This window comes from Sebastes fasciatus, chromosome 10 (genome assembly GCF_043250625.1).
Source record: "Sebastes fasciatus isolate fSebFas1 chromosome 10, fSebFas1.pri, whole genome shotgun sequence".
Lineage (NCBI taxonomy): Eukaryota > Metazoa > Chordata > Actinopteri > Perciformes > Sebastidae > Sebastes > Sebastes fasciatus.
Genome location: NC_133804.1, coordinates 17,236,347 through 17,252,536, shown reverse-complemented (window position 1 = coordinate 17,252,536; position 16,190 = coordinate 17,236,347). Strand labels below are relative to the sequence as shown.

The 16,190-nt window shown below is 27.7% G+C and overlaps 1 protein-coding gene across 3 annotated transcripts in view; it reads right to left on the bottom strand.

Moving 5' to 3' along the window:
- macrod1 (mono-ADP ribosylhydrolase 1) overlaps positions 1-15,758 on the bottom strand; it is a 192,130-nt gene extending 176,372 nt beyond the window's left edge. The window contains exon 1 of one of the 3 annotated variants that reach the window (XM_074648624.1): positions 15,079-15,758. In XM_074648624.1, the coding sequence (XP_074504725.1) occupies positions 15,079-15,490 (412 nt within the window). In that variant the 5' untranslated portion in view covers positions 15,491-15,758. The remainder of the gene's footprint in view (positions 1-15,078) is intronic. The other 2 variants (XM_074648623.1, XM_074648622.1) reach the window with 2 other exon arrangements.
- Between the last annotated feature and the right edge of the window lie 432 nt (positions 15,759-16,190).

The following is a 16,190-nucleotide window of genomic DNA, read 5'->3' as shown; positions in this document are numbered from 1 at the left end:
TCGTAAACTTCTGACTTTATTCTCATAATATTACGACTTTTTTTCTCGTAAACTTCTGTCTTTATTATCATAATATTACGACTTTTTTTTCTCATAAACTTCTGACTTTATTCTCATAATACTATGGCTTTTTTCTCGTAAACTTCTGACTTTATTCTCATAATATTACGACTTTTTTCTCGTACATTTTTTACTTTATTCTCGTAATATTAGGACTTTTTTTTCTCGTAAACTTCTGACTTTATTCTCATAATATTACGACTTTTTTTCTCGTAAACTTCTGACTTTTTTCTCATATTACGACTTTTTTTTCTCGTAAACTTCTGACTTTATTATCATAATATTACGACTTTTTTTAACCTATGAATTTATTCTCGTAATATTATGACTTTATTCTCATAATATTACGACTTTTTTTCTCGTAAACTTCTGACTTTATTCTCATAATATTACGACTTTTTTCTCGTAAACTTCTGACTTTATTCTCATAATATTACGACTTTTTTCTCGTAAACTTCTGACTTTATTATCATAATATTACGACTTTTTTTTCTCGTAAACTTCTGACTTTATTCTCATAATATTACGACTTTTTTTCTCGTAAACTTCTGACTTTATTCTCATAATATTACGACTTTTTTCTCGTAAACTTCTGACTTTATTCTCATAATACTATGGCTTTTTTCTCGTAAACTTCTGACTTTATTCTCATAATATTACGACTTTTTTCTCGTAAACTTCTGACTTTATTCTCATAATATTACGACTTTTTTCTCGTAAACTTCTGACTTTATTCTCGTAATATTACGACTTTTTTTTCTCGTAAACTTCTGACTATATTCTCATAATATTACGACTTTTTTTCTCGTAAACTTCTGACTTTATTCTCATATTACGACTTTTTTTTCTCGTAAACTTCTGACTTCATTATCATAATATTACGACTTTTTTTCTCGTAAACTTCTGACTTTATTCTCATAATATTACGACTTTTTTCTTGTAAACTTCTGACTTTATTCTCATAATATTACGACTTTTTTCTCGTAAACTTCTGACTTTATTATCATAATATTACAACTTTTTTTTCTCGGAAACTTGACTTTATTATCATAATATTACGATTTTTTTCTTTTAAACCTATGACTTTATTCTCGTATTATTATGACTTTATTCTCATAATATTACGACTTTTTTCTCGTAAACTTCTGACTTTATTGTCATAATATTACGACTTTTTTTCTCGTAAACTTCTGACTTTATTCTCATAATATTACGACTTTTTTCTCGTAAACTTCTGACTTTATTCTCATAATATTACAACTTTTTTTTCTCGGAAACTTGACTTTATTATCATAATATTAAGATTTTTTTCTTTTAAACCTATGACTTTATTCTCGTATTATTATGACTTTATTCTCATAATATTACGACTTTTTTCTCGTAAACTTCTGACTTTATTCTCATAATATTACGACTTTTTTTCTCGTAAACTTCTGACTTTATTCTCGTAATATTACGACTTTTTTTTCTCGTAAACTTCTGACTTTATTATCATAATATTACGACTTTTTTTAACCTATGAATTTATTCTCGTAATATTATGACTTTATTCTCATAATATTACGACTTTTTTTCTCGTAAACTTCTGACTTTATTCTCATAATATTACGACTTTTTTCTCGTAAACTTCTGACTTTATTCTCATAATATTACGACTTTTTTCTCGTAAACTTCTGACTTTATTATCATAATATTACAACTTTTTTTTCTCGGAAACTTGACTTTATCATCATAATATTAAGATTTTTTCCTTTTAAACCTATGACTTTATTCTCGTATTATTATGACTTTATTCTCATAATATTACGACTTTTTTCTCGTAAACTTCTGACTTTATTCTCATAATATTACGACTTTTTTCTCGTAAACTTCTGACTTTATTCTCATAATATTACGACTTTTTTCTCGTAAACTTCTGACTTTATTCTCATAATATTACAACTTTTTTTTCTCGGAAACTTGACTGTATTATCATAATATTAAGATTTTTTTCTTTTAAACCTATGACTTTATTCTCGTATTATTATGACTTTATTCTCATAATATTACGACTTTTTTCTCGTAAACTTCTGACTTTATTCTCATAATATTACGACTTTTTTTCTCGTAAACTTCTGACTTTATTCTCGTAATATTACGACTTTTTTTTCTCGTAAACTTCTGACTTTATTATCATAATATTACGGCTTTTTTTAACCTATGAATTTATTCTCGTAATATTATGACTTTATTCTCATATTACGACTTTTTTTAACCTATGAATTTATTCTCGTAATATTATGACTTTATTCTCATAATATTACGACTTTTTTTCTCGTAAACTTCTGACTTTATTCTCATAATATTACGACTTTTTTCTCGTAAACTTCTGACTTTATTCTCGTAATATTACGACTTTTTTTTTCGTAAACTTCTGACTTTATTCTCATAATATTACGACTTTTTTCTCGTAAACTTCTGACTTTATTCTCATAATATTACGACTTTTTTTCTCGTAAACTTCTGACTTTATTCTCGTAATATTACGACTTTTTTTTCTCGTAAACTTCTGACTTTATTCTCATAATATTACGACTTTTTTTCTCGTAAACTTCTGTCTTTATTATCATAATATTACGACTTTTTTTTCTCGTAAACTTCTGACTTTATTCTCATAATACTATGGCTTTTTTCTCGTAAACTTCTGACTTTATTCTCATAATCTTACGACTTTTTTCTCGTACATTTTTTACTTTATTCTCGTAATATTACGACTTTTTTTTCTCGTAAACTTCTGACTTTATTCTCATAATATTACGACTTTTTTTCTCGTAAACTTCTGACTTTATTCTCATATTACGACTTTTTTTTCTCGTAAACTTCTGACTTTATTATCATAATATTACGACTTTTTTTAACCTATGAATTTATTCTCGTAATATTATGACTTTATTCTCATAATATTACGACTTTTTTTCTCGTAAACTTCTGACTTTATTCTCATAATATTACGACTTTTTTCTCGTAAACTTCTGACTTTATTCTCGTAATATTACGACTTTTTTTTCTCGTAAACTTCTGACTATATTCTCATAATATTACGACTTTTTTTCTCGTAAACTTCTGACTTTATTCTCATATTACGACTTTTTTTTCTCGTAAACTTCTGACTTTATTATCATAATATTACGACTTTTTTTCTCGTAAACTTCTGACTTCATTCTAATAATATTACGACTTTTTTCTCGTAAACTTCTGACTTTATTCTCATAATATTACGACTTTTTTCTCGTAAACTTCTGACTTTATTCTCATAATATTACGACTTTTTTCTCGTAAACTTCTGACTTTATTATCATAATATTACAACTTTTTTTTCTCGGAAACTTGAATTTATTATCATAATATTAAGATTTTTTTCTTTTAAACCTATGACTTTATTCTCGTATTATTATGACTTTATTCTCATAATATTACGACTTTTTCTCGTAAACTTCTGACTTTATTCTCATAATATTCCGACTTTTTTTCTCGTAAACTTCTGACTTTATTCTCATAATACTATGGCTTTTTTCTCGTAAACTTCTGACTTTATTCTCATAATCTTACGACTTTTTTCTCGTACATTTTTTACTTTATTCTCGTAATATTACGACTTTTTTTTCTCGTAAACTTCTGACTTTATTCTCATAATATTACGACTTTTTTTCTCGTAAACTTCTGACTTTATTCTCATAATATTACGACTTTTTTCTCGTAAACTTCTGACTTTATTCTCATAATATTACGACTTTTTTTCTCGTAAACTTCTGACTTTATTCTCATATTACGACTTTTTCTCGTAAACTTCTGACTTTACTATCATAATATTACGACTTTTTTTAACCTATGAATTTATTCTCGTAATATTATGACTTTATTCTCATAATATTACGTCTTTTTTTCTCGTAAACTTCTGTCTTTATTATCATAATATTACGACTTTTTTTTCTCGTAAACTTCTGACTTTATTCTCATAATACTATGGCTTTTTTCTCGTAAACTTCTGACTTTATTCTCATAATCTTACGACTTTTTTCTCGTACATTTTTTACTTTATTCTCGTAATATTACGACTTTTTTTTCTCGTAAACTTCTGACTTTATTCTCATAATATTACGACTTTTTTTCTCGTAAACTTCTGACTTTATTCTCATAATATTACGACTTTTTTCTCGTAAACTTCTGACTTTATTCTCATAATATTACGACTTTTTTCTCGTAAACTTCTGACTTTATTCTCATAATATTACGACTTTTTTCTCGTAAACTTCTGACTTTATTATCATAATATTAAGATTTTTTTCTTTTAAACCTATGACTTTATTCTCGTATTATTATGACTTTATTCTCATAATATTACGACTTTTTTCTCGTAAACTTCTGACTTTATTCTCATAATATTACGACTTTTTTTCTCGTAAACTTCTGACTTTATTCTCGTAATATTACGACTTTTTTTTCTCGTAAACTTCTGACTTTATTCTCATAATATTACGACTTTTTTTCTCGTAAACTTCTGTCTTTATTATCATAATATTACGACTTTTTTTTCTCGTAAACTTCTGACTTTATTCTCATAATACTATGGCTTTTTTCTCGTAAACTTCTGACTTTATTCTCATAATCTTACGACTTTTTTCTCGTACATTTTTTACTTTATTCTCGTAATATTACGACTTTTTTTTCTCGTAAACTTCTGACTTTATTCTCATAATATTACGACTTTTTTTCTCGTAAACTTCTGACTTTCTCATATTACGACTTTTTTTCTCGTAAACTTCTGACTTTATTCTCATATTACGACTTTTTTTAACCTATGAATTTATTCTCGTAATATTATGACTTTATTCTCGTAATATTACGACTTTTTTTTCTCGTAAACTTCTGACTATATTCTCATAATATTACGACTTTTTTTCTCGTAAACTTCTGACTTTATTCTCGTAATATTACGACTTTTTTTTCTCGTAAACTTCTGACTTTATTCTCATAATATTACGACTTTTTTCTCGTAAACTTCTGACTTTATTCTCATAATATTACGACTTTTTTCTCGTAAACTTCTGACTTTATTCTCATAATATTACGACTTTTTTCTCGTAAACTTCTGACTTTATTATCATAATATTACAACTTTTTTTTCTCGGAAACTTGACTTTATTATCATAATATTACGATTTTTTTCTTTTAAACCTATGACTTTATTCTCATATTATTATGACTTTATTCTCATAATATTACGTCTTTTTTTCTCGTAAACTTCTGTCTTTATTATCATAATATTACGACTTTTTTTTCTCGTAAACTTCTGACTTTATTCTCATAATACTATGGCTTTTTTCTCGTAAACTTCTGACTTTATTCTCATAATCTTACGACTTTTTTCTCGTACATTTTTTACTTTATTCTCGTAATATTACGACTTTTTTTTCTCGTAAACTTCTGACTTTATTCTCATAATATTACGACTTTTTTTCTCGTAAACTTCTGACTTTATTCTCATAATATTACGACTTTTTTCTCGTAAACTTCTGACTTTATTCTCATAATATTACGACTTTTTTCTCGTAAACTTCTGACTTTATTCTCATAATATTACGACTTTTTTCTCGTAAACTTCTGACTTTATTATCATAATATTAAGATTTTTTTCTTTTAAACCTATGACTTTATTCTCGTATTATTATGACTTTATTCTCATAATATTACGACTTTTTTCTCGTAAACTTCTGACTTTATTCTCATAATATTACGACTTTTTTTCTCGTAAACTTCTGACTTTATTCTCGTAATATTACGACTTTTTTTTCTCGTAAACTTCTGACTTTATTCTCATAATATTACGACTTTTTTTCTCGTAAACTTCTGTCTTTATTATCATAATATTACGACTTTTTTTTCTCGTAAACTTCTGACTTTATTCTCATAATACTATGGCTTTTTTCTCGTAAACTTCTGACTTTATTCTCATAATCTTACGACTTTTTTCTCGTACATTTTTTACTTTATTCTCGTAATATTACGACTTTTTTTTCTCGTAAACTTCTGACTTTATTCTCATAATATTACGACTTTTTTTCTCGTAAACTTCTGACTTTCTCATATTACGACTTTTTTTCTCGTAAACTTCTGACTTTATTCTCATATTACGACTTTTTTTAACCTATGAATTTATTCTCGTAATATTATGACTTTATTCTCGTAATATTACGACTTTTTTTTCTCGTAAACTTCTGACTATATTCTCATAATATTACGACTTTTTTTCTCGTAAACTTCTGACTTTATTCTCGTAATATTACGACTTTTTTTTCTCGTAAACTTCTGACTTTATTCTCATAATATTACGACTTTTTTCTCGTAAACTTCTGACTTTATTCTCATAATATTACGACTTTTTTCTCGTAAACTTCTGACTTTATTCTCATAATATTACGACTTTTTTCTCGTAAACTTCTGACTTTATTATCATAATATTACAACTTTTTTTTCTCGGAAACTTGACTTTATTATCATAATATTACGATTTTTTTCTTTTAAACCTATGACTTTATTCTCGTATTATTATGACTTTATTCTCATAATATTACGACTTTTTTCTCGTAAACTTCTGACTTTATTCTCATAATATTACGACTTTTTTTCTCGTAAACTTCTGACTTCATTCTCGTAATATTACGACTTTTTTTTCTCGTAAACTTCTGACTTTATTCTCATAATATTACGACTTTTTTTCTCGTAAACTTCTGTCTTTATTATCATAATATTACGACTTTTTTTTCTCATAAACTTCTGACTTTATTCTCATAATACTATGGCTTTTTTCTCGTAAACTTCTGACTTTATTCTCATAATATTACGACTTTTTTCTCGTACATTTTTTACTTTATTCTCGTAATATTAGGACTTTTTTTTCTCGTAAACTTCTGACTTTATTCTCATAATATTACGACTTTTTTTCTCGTAAACTTCTGACTTTTTTCTCATATTACGACTTTTTTTTCTCGTAAACTTCTGACTTTATTATCATAATATTACGACTTTTTTTAACCTATGAATTTATTCTCGTAATATTATGACTTTATTCTCATAATATTACGACTTTTTTTCTCGTAAACTTCTGACTTTATTCTCATAATATTACGACTTTTTTCTCGTAAACTTCTGACTTTATTCTCATAATATTACGACTTTTTTCTCGTAAACTTCTGACTTTATTATCATAATATTACGACTTTTTTTTCTCGTAAACTTCTGACTTTATTCTCATAATATTACGACTTTTTTTCTCGTAAACTTCTGACTTTATTCTCATAATATTACGACTTTTTTCTCGTAAACTTCTGACTTTATTCTCATAATACTATGGCTTTTTTCTCGTAAACTTCTGACTTTATTCTCATAATATTACGACTTTTTTCTCGTAAACTTCTGACTTTATTCTCATAATATTACGACTTTTTTCTCGTAAACTTCTGACTTTATTCTCGTAATATTACGACTTTTTTTTCTCGTAAACTTCTGACTATATTCTCATAATATTACGACTTTTTTTCTCGTAAACTTCTGACTTTATTCTCATATTACGACTTTTTTTTCTCGTAAACTTCTGACTTCATTATCATAATATTACGACTTTTTTTCTCGTAAACTTCTGACTTTATTCTCATAATATTACGACTTTTTTCTTGTAAACTTCTGACTTTATTCTCATAATATTACGACTTTTTTCTCGTAAACTTCTGACTTTATTCTCATAATATTACGACTTTTTTCTCGTAAACTTCTGACTTTATTATCATAATATTACAACTTTTTTTTCTCGGAAACTTGACTTTATTATCATAATATTAAGATTTTTTTCTTTTAAACCTATGACTTTATTCTCGTATTATTATGACTTTATTCTCATAATATTACGACTTTTTTCTCGTAAACTTCTGACTTTATTGTCATAATATTACGACTTTTTTTCTCGTAAACTTCTGACTTTATTCTCATAATATTACGACTTTTTTCTCGTAAACTTCTGACTTTATTCTCATAATATTACAACTTTTTTTTCTCGGAAACTTGACTTTATTATCATAATATTAAGATTTTTTTCTTTTAAACCTATGACTTTATTCTCGTATTATTATGACTTTATTCTCATAATATTACGACTTTTTTCTCGTAAACTTCTGACTTTATTCTCATAATATTACGACTTTTTTTCTCGTAAACTTCTGACTTTATTCTCGTAATATTACGACTTTTTTTTCTCGTAAACTTCTGACTTTATTATCATAATATTACGACTTTTTTTAACCTATGAATTTATTCTCGTAATATTATGACTTTATTCTCATAATATTACGACTTTTTTTCTCGTAAACTTCTGACTTTATTCTCATAATATTACGACTTTTTTCTCGTAAACTTCTGACTTTATTCTCATAATATTACGACTTTTTTCTCGTAAACTTCTGACTTTATTATCATAATATTACAACTTTTTTTTCTCGGAAACTTGACTTTATCATCATAATATTAAGATTTTTTCCTTTTAAACCTATGACTTTATTCTCGTATTATTATGACTTTATTCTCATAATATTACGACTTTTTTCTCGTAAACTTCTGACTTTATTCTCATAATATTACGACTTTTTTCTCGTAAACTTCTGACTTTATTCTCATAATATTACGACTTTTTTCTCGTAAACTTCTGACTTTATTCTCATAATATTACAACTTTTTTTTCTCGGAAACTTGACTGTATTATCATAATATTAAGATTTTTTTCTTTTAAACCTATGACTTTATTCTCGTATTATTATGACTTTATTCTCGTAATATTACGACTTTTTTTTCTCGTAAACTTCTGACTTTATTATCATAATATTACGGCTTTTTTTAACCTATGAATTTATTCTCGTAATATTATGACTTTATTCTCATATTACGACTTTTTTTAACCTATGAATTTATTCTCGTAATATTATGACTTTATTCTCATAATATTACGACTTTTTTTCTCGTAAACTTCTGACTTTATTCTCATAATATTACGACTTTTTTCTCGTAAACTTCTGACTTTATTCTCGTAATATTACGACTTTTTTTTTCGTAAACTTCTGACTTTATTCTCATAATATTACGACTTTTTTCTCGTAAACTTCTGACTTTATTCTCATAATATTACGACTTTTTTTCTCGTAAACTTCTGACTTTATTCTCGTAATATTACGACTTTTTTTTCTCGTAAACTTCTGACTTTATTCTCATAATATTACGACTTTTTTTCTCGTAAACTTCTGTCTTTATTATCATAATATTACGACTTTTTTTTCTCGTAAACTTCTGACTTTATTCTCATAATACTATGGCTTTTTTCTCGTAAACTTCTGACTTTATTCTCATAATCTTACGACTTTTTTCTCGTACATTTTTTACTTTATTCTCGTAATATTACGACTTTTTTTTCTCGTAAACTTCTGACTTTATTCTCATAATATTACGACTTTTTTTCTCGTAAACTTCTGACTTTATTCTCATATTACGACTTTTTTTTCTCGTAAACTTCTGACTTTATTATCATAATATTACGACTTTTTTTAACCTATGAATTTATTCTCGTAATATTATGACTTTATTCTCATAATATTACGACTTTTTTTCTCGTAAACTTCTGACTTTATTCTCATAATATTACGACTTTTTTCTCGTAAACTTCTGACTTTATTCTCATAATATTACGACTTTTTTCTCGTAAACTTCTGACTTTATTCTCGTAATATTACGACTTTTTTTTCTCGTAAACTTCTGACTATATTCTCATAATATTACGACTTTTTTTCTCGTAAACTTCTGACTTTATTCTCATATTACGACTTTTTTTTCTCGTAAACTTCTGACTTTATTATCATAATATTACGACTTTTTTTCTCGTAAACTTCTGACTTCATTCTAATAATATTACGACTTTTTTCTCGTAAACTTCTGACTTTATTCTCATAATATTACGACTTTTTTCTCGTAAACTTCTGACTTTATTCTCATAATATTACGACTTTTTTCTCGTAAACTTCTGACTTTATTATCATAATATTACAACTTTTTTTTCTCGGAAACTTGACTTTATTATCATAATATTAAGATTTTTTTCTTTTAAACCTATGACTTTATTCTCGTATTATTATGACTTTATTCTCATAATATTACGACTTTTTTCTCGTAAACTTCTGACTTTATTCTCATAATATTACGACTTTTTTTCTCGTAAACTTCTGACTTTATTCTCGTAATATTACGACTTTTTTTTCTCGTAAACTTCTGACTTTATTATCATAATATTACGGCTTTTTTTAACCTATGAATTTATTCTCGTAATATTATGACTTTATTCTCATATTACGACTTTTTTTAACCTATGAATTTATTCTCGTAATATTATGACTTTATTCTCATAATATTACGACTTTTTTTCTCGTAAACTTCTGACTTTATTCTCATAATATTACGACTTTTTTCTCGTAAACTTCTGACTTTATTCTCGTAATATTACGACTTTTTTTTTCGTAAACTTCTGACTTTATTCTCATAATATTACGACTTTTTTCTCGTAAACTTCTGACTTTATTCTCATAATATTACGACTTTTTTTCTCGTAAACTTCTGACTTTATTCTCGTAATATTACGACTTTTTTTTCTCGTAAACTTCTGACTTTATTCTCATAATATTACGACTTTTTTTCTCGTAAACTTCTGTCTTTATTATCATAATATTACGACTTTTTTTTCTCGTAAACTTCTGACTTTATTCTCATAATACTATGGCTTTTTTCTCGTAAACTTCTGACTTTATTCTCATAATCTTACGACTTTTTTCTCGTACATTTTTTACTTTATTCTCGTAATATTACGACTTTTTTTTCTCGTAAACTTCTGACTTTATTCTCATAATATTACGACTTTTTTTCTCGTAAACTTCTGACTTTATTCTCATATTACGACTTTTTTTTCTCGTAAACTTCTGACTTTATTATCATAATATTACGACTTTTTTTAACCTATGAATTTATTCTCGTAATATTATGACTTTATTCTCATAATATTACGACTTTTTTTCTCGTAAACTTCTGACTTTATTCTCATAATATTACGACTTTTTTCTCGTAAACTTCTGACTTTATTCTCATAATATTACGACTTTTTTCTCGTAAACTTCTGACTTTATTCTCGTAATATTACGACTTTTTTTTCTCGTAAACTTCTGACTATATTCTCATAATATTACGACTTTTTTTCTCGTAAACTTCTGACTTTATTCTCATATTACGACTTTTTTTTCTCGTAAACTTCTGACTTTATTATCATAATATTACGACTTTTTTTCTCGTAAACTTCTGACTTCATTCTAATAATATTACGACTTTTTTCTCGTAAACTTCTGACTTTATTCTCATAATATTACGACTTTTTTCTCGTAAACTTCTGACTTTATTCTCATAATATTACGACTTTTTTCTCGTAAACTTCTGACTTTATTATCATAATATTACAACTTTTTTTTCTCGGAAACTTGACTTTATTATCATAATATTAAGATTTTTTTCTTTTAAACCTATGACTTTATTCTCGTATTATTATGACTTTATTCTCATAATATTACGACTTTTTTCTCGTAAACTTCTGACTTTATTCTCATAATATTACGACTTTTTTCTCGTAAACTTCTGACTTTATTATCATAATATTACAACTTTTTTTTCTCGGAAACTTGACTTTATTATCATAATATTAAGATTTTTTTCTTTTAAACCTATGACTTTATTCTCGTATTATTATGACTTTATTCTCATAATATTACGACTTTTTCTCGTAAACTTCTGACTTTATTCTCATAATATTCCGACTTTTTTTCTCGTAAACTTCTGACTTTATTCTCATAATACTATGGCTTTTTTCTCGTAAACTTCTGACTTTATTCTCATAATCTTACGACTTTTTTCTCGTACATTTTTTACTTTATTCTCGTAATATTACGACTTTTTTTTCTCGTAAACTTCTGACTTTATTCTCATAATATTACGACTTTTTTTCTCGTAAACTTCTGACTTTATTCTCATAATATTACGACTTTTTTCTCGTAAACTTCTGACTTTATTCTCATAATATTACGACTTTTTTTCTCGTAAACTTCTGACTTTATTCTCATATTACGACTTTTTCTCGTAAACTTCTGACTTTACTATCATAATATTACGACTTTTTTTAACCTATGAATTTATTCTCGTAATATTATGACTTTATTCTCATAATATTACGTCTTTTTTTCTCGTAAACTTCTGTCTTTATTATCATAATATTACGACTTTTTTTTCTCGTAAACTTCTGACTTTATTCTCATAATACTATGGCTTTTTTCTCGTAAACTTCTGACTTTATTCTCATAATCTTACGACTTTTTTCTCGTACATTTTTTACTTTATTCTCGTAATATTACGACTTTTTTTTCTCGTAAACTTCTGACTTTATTCTCATAATATTACGACTTTTTTTCTCGTAAACTTCTGACTTTATTCTCATAATATTACGACTTTTTTCTCGTAAACTTCTGACTTTATTCTCATAATATTACGACTTTTTTCTCGTAAACTTCTGACTTTATTCTCATAATATTACGACTTTTTTCTCGTAAACTTCTGACTTTATTATCATAATATTAAGATTTTTTTCTTTTAAACCTATGACTTTATTCTCGTATTATTATGACTTTATTCTCATAATATTACGACTTTTTTCTCGTAAACTTCTGACTTTATTCTCATAATATTACGACTTTTTTTCTCGTAAACTTCTGACTTTATTCTCGTAATATTACGACTTTTTTTTCTCGTAAACTTCTGACTTTATTCTCATAATATTACGACTTTTTTTCTCGTAAACTTCTGTCTTTATTATCATAATATTACGACTTTTTTTTCTCGTAAACTTCTGACTTTATTCTCATAATACTATGGCTTTTTTCTCGTAAACTTCTGACTTTATTCTCATAATCTTACGACTTTTTTCTCGTACATTTTTTACTTTATTCTCGTAATATTACGACTTTTTTTTCTCGTAAACTTCTGACTTTATTCTCATAATATTACGACTTTTTTTCTCGTAAACTTCTGACTTTCTCATATTACGACTTTTTTTTCTCGTAAACTTCTGACTTCATTATCATAATATTACGACTTTTTTTAACCTATGAATTCATTCTTGTAATATTATGACTTCATTCTCATAATATTACGACTTTTTTTCTCGTAAACTTCTGACTTTATTCTCATAATATTACGACTTTTTTCTCGTAAACTTCTGACTTTATTCTCATAATATTACGACTTTTTTTCTCGTAAACTTCTGACTTTATTCTCATATTACGACTTTTTCTCGTAAACTTCTGACTTTACTATCATAATATTACGACTTTTTTTAACCTATGAATTTATTCTCGTAATATTATGACTTTATTCTCATAATATTACGACTTTTTTTCTCGTAAACTTCTGACTTTATTCTCATAATATTACGACTTTTTTCTCGTAAACTTCTGACTTTATTCTCATAATATTACGACTTTTTTCTCGTAAACTTCTGACTTTATTATCATAATATTACAACTTTTTTTTCTCGGAAACTTGACTTTATTATCATAATATTGAGATTTTTTTCTTTTAAACCTATGACTTTATTCTCGTATTATTATGACTTTATTCTCATAATCTTACGACTTTTTTCTCGTACATTTTTTACTTTATTCTCGTAATATTACGACTTTTTTTTCTCGTAAACTTCTGACTTTATTCTCATAATATTACGACTTTTTTTCTCGTAAACTTCTGACTTTATTCTCATATTACGACTTTTTTTTCTCGTAAACTTCTGACTTTATTATCATAATATTACGACTTTTTTTAACCTATAAATTTATTCTCGTAATATTATGACTTTATTCTCATAATATTACGACTTTTTTTCTCGTAAACTTCTGACTTTATTCTCATATTACGACTTTTTTTTCTCGTAAACTTCTGACTTTATTATCATAATATTACGACTTTTTTTAACCTATGAATTTATTCTCGTAATATTATGACTTTATTCTCATAATATTACGACTTTTTTTCTCGTAAACTTCTGACTTTATTCTCATAATATTACGACTTTTTTCTCGTAAACTTCTGACTTTATTATCATAATATTACAACTTTTTTTTCTTGGAAACTTGACTTTATTATCATAATATTACGATTTTTTTCTTTTAAACCTATGACTTTATTATCGTATTATTATGACTTTATTCTCATAATATTACGACTTTTTTCTCGTAAACTTCTGACTTTATTCTCATAATATTACTTTTTTTCTCGTAAACTTCTGACTTCATTCTCGTAATATTACGACTTTTTTTCTCGTAAACTTCTGACTTTATTCTCATAATATTATGACTTTTTTTCTCGTAAACTTCTGACTATTATCATAATACTATGACTTTATTCTCGTACTATTATGAATTTATTCTCGTAATACTACGACTTTTTTTCGCGTAAACTATGACTTTATTCTCGAAATCTCAGATTTATTTATTTTCCTCAATGTGGCCCTAATACTCTGTCGTACCATAGACCTACAACGATGATAAATAAAAATGAAAATGTTCAGTTATTCATTTCCATTTTTATAAATCCACAGGGAGCCACTGGAGAGGGGCTGAAGAGCCACAGGTTGCTGACCCCTGACATATAGGGTCGCTACTTTTAGTCTTATGACAACTGAGGTAGTCTCATCTTTAATCTATATATCAACCAGTGACTACTAACAGCTGGGCAGGTGCTTTTGTCAAGTGACAGCACACATGTTTCTCTTTCATTTGTTGACAAAGAACAGTTCAGGGTTTAATTGTGGCTATATTGTAAAAATCTAATTAAACTCCTCTCGGCCTCTTGGTTGAACAGTCTCACCCTTGGTCTCCTTCCAGTCTCCCTCAGCGGAGTTCAGGTTAACTTTCCGGTCCATGGCGGTGACTGTTCCGGTGTGGAGAGACTGGAGCAGCGCGCCGGTGCTCACTCCCAGGAGGGCGGCACCACAGAGGGCTACCTGACCCTGCCAACCTCTCCTCCCTCGGGCTGAGGAGGAAGAAAACTTCACCTGGCTGGACCTCCACAGACCTGCTGCTGCTACTGCTGTCGTTGACAACTTCACAGCTTTAATATGGCCGCGGACAGGACTAGGACTTGTTGCTGGCTTCGCTCCCAGCTGGAGGCGTCCAGGACTCAACACGTGTTTGAACTTGACACCCTGGAAGTCAGCACGGACCAGGGTGCACACAGGGACTCTGACATGTGAGAGTAGAGCTGATATTTGCAGTGCCATGACTACAGCCTCAGGGATCAGTTTCAGTCACACGGTGGTTGTAAGGTTTCGTTTTCGCCTTGAAGACACGTTAGTTAAAGTTCATATCATGTGCCATCTTTGTTTTGGACGGTCAGATGTGGAATGTACCATTTTCAAAGGGGTGCCCAGTTTGCTGTTGCTTAAACAACAAACTTTAAAACGTCAATAAGCGTTAGTGCCATATCCATGTTGGTATTTAGACATGTTATTAATACTAGTCAAAAGAGTACGCTGCAAAGTGAGCAGCGCTGCTGTAATTTTAAATGTGACACTGAGTGTAAACCCCCCGACTCAGATGACATTAGTGATGTGTCTTTACGAACGAGCCGGTTCAAAGAGACGGCTCTTATAAGTGAACGATAAGAGCCGGCTCCCTTCCGAGAGTCGTTTTTTTCTTCTTTTTTTTTCTTTAATTAATTCAAAGCAGAATGATAGGATGATCTTCTACACACCACGGGCACTCCATGCACTGACTGTGACTGAATGTTGTGTTAATGACGTCCGTGGGACCAATCGGGATAACAGACAAGGATAATACGATCGAGCAGGGAGGGGCGGAGATGCACGGCGTGCTGACGGTCTACAGGTACACAGCAGGAGGGAGAGGAGGAGCGAAAGAGAGAGAGGAGTGCGGTGATCGAATAGCGGACAAGATGAGTGACAGTCGGAAACGAAGCAG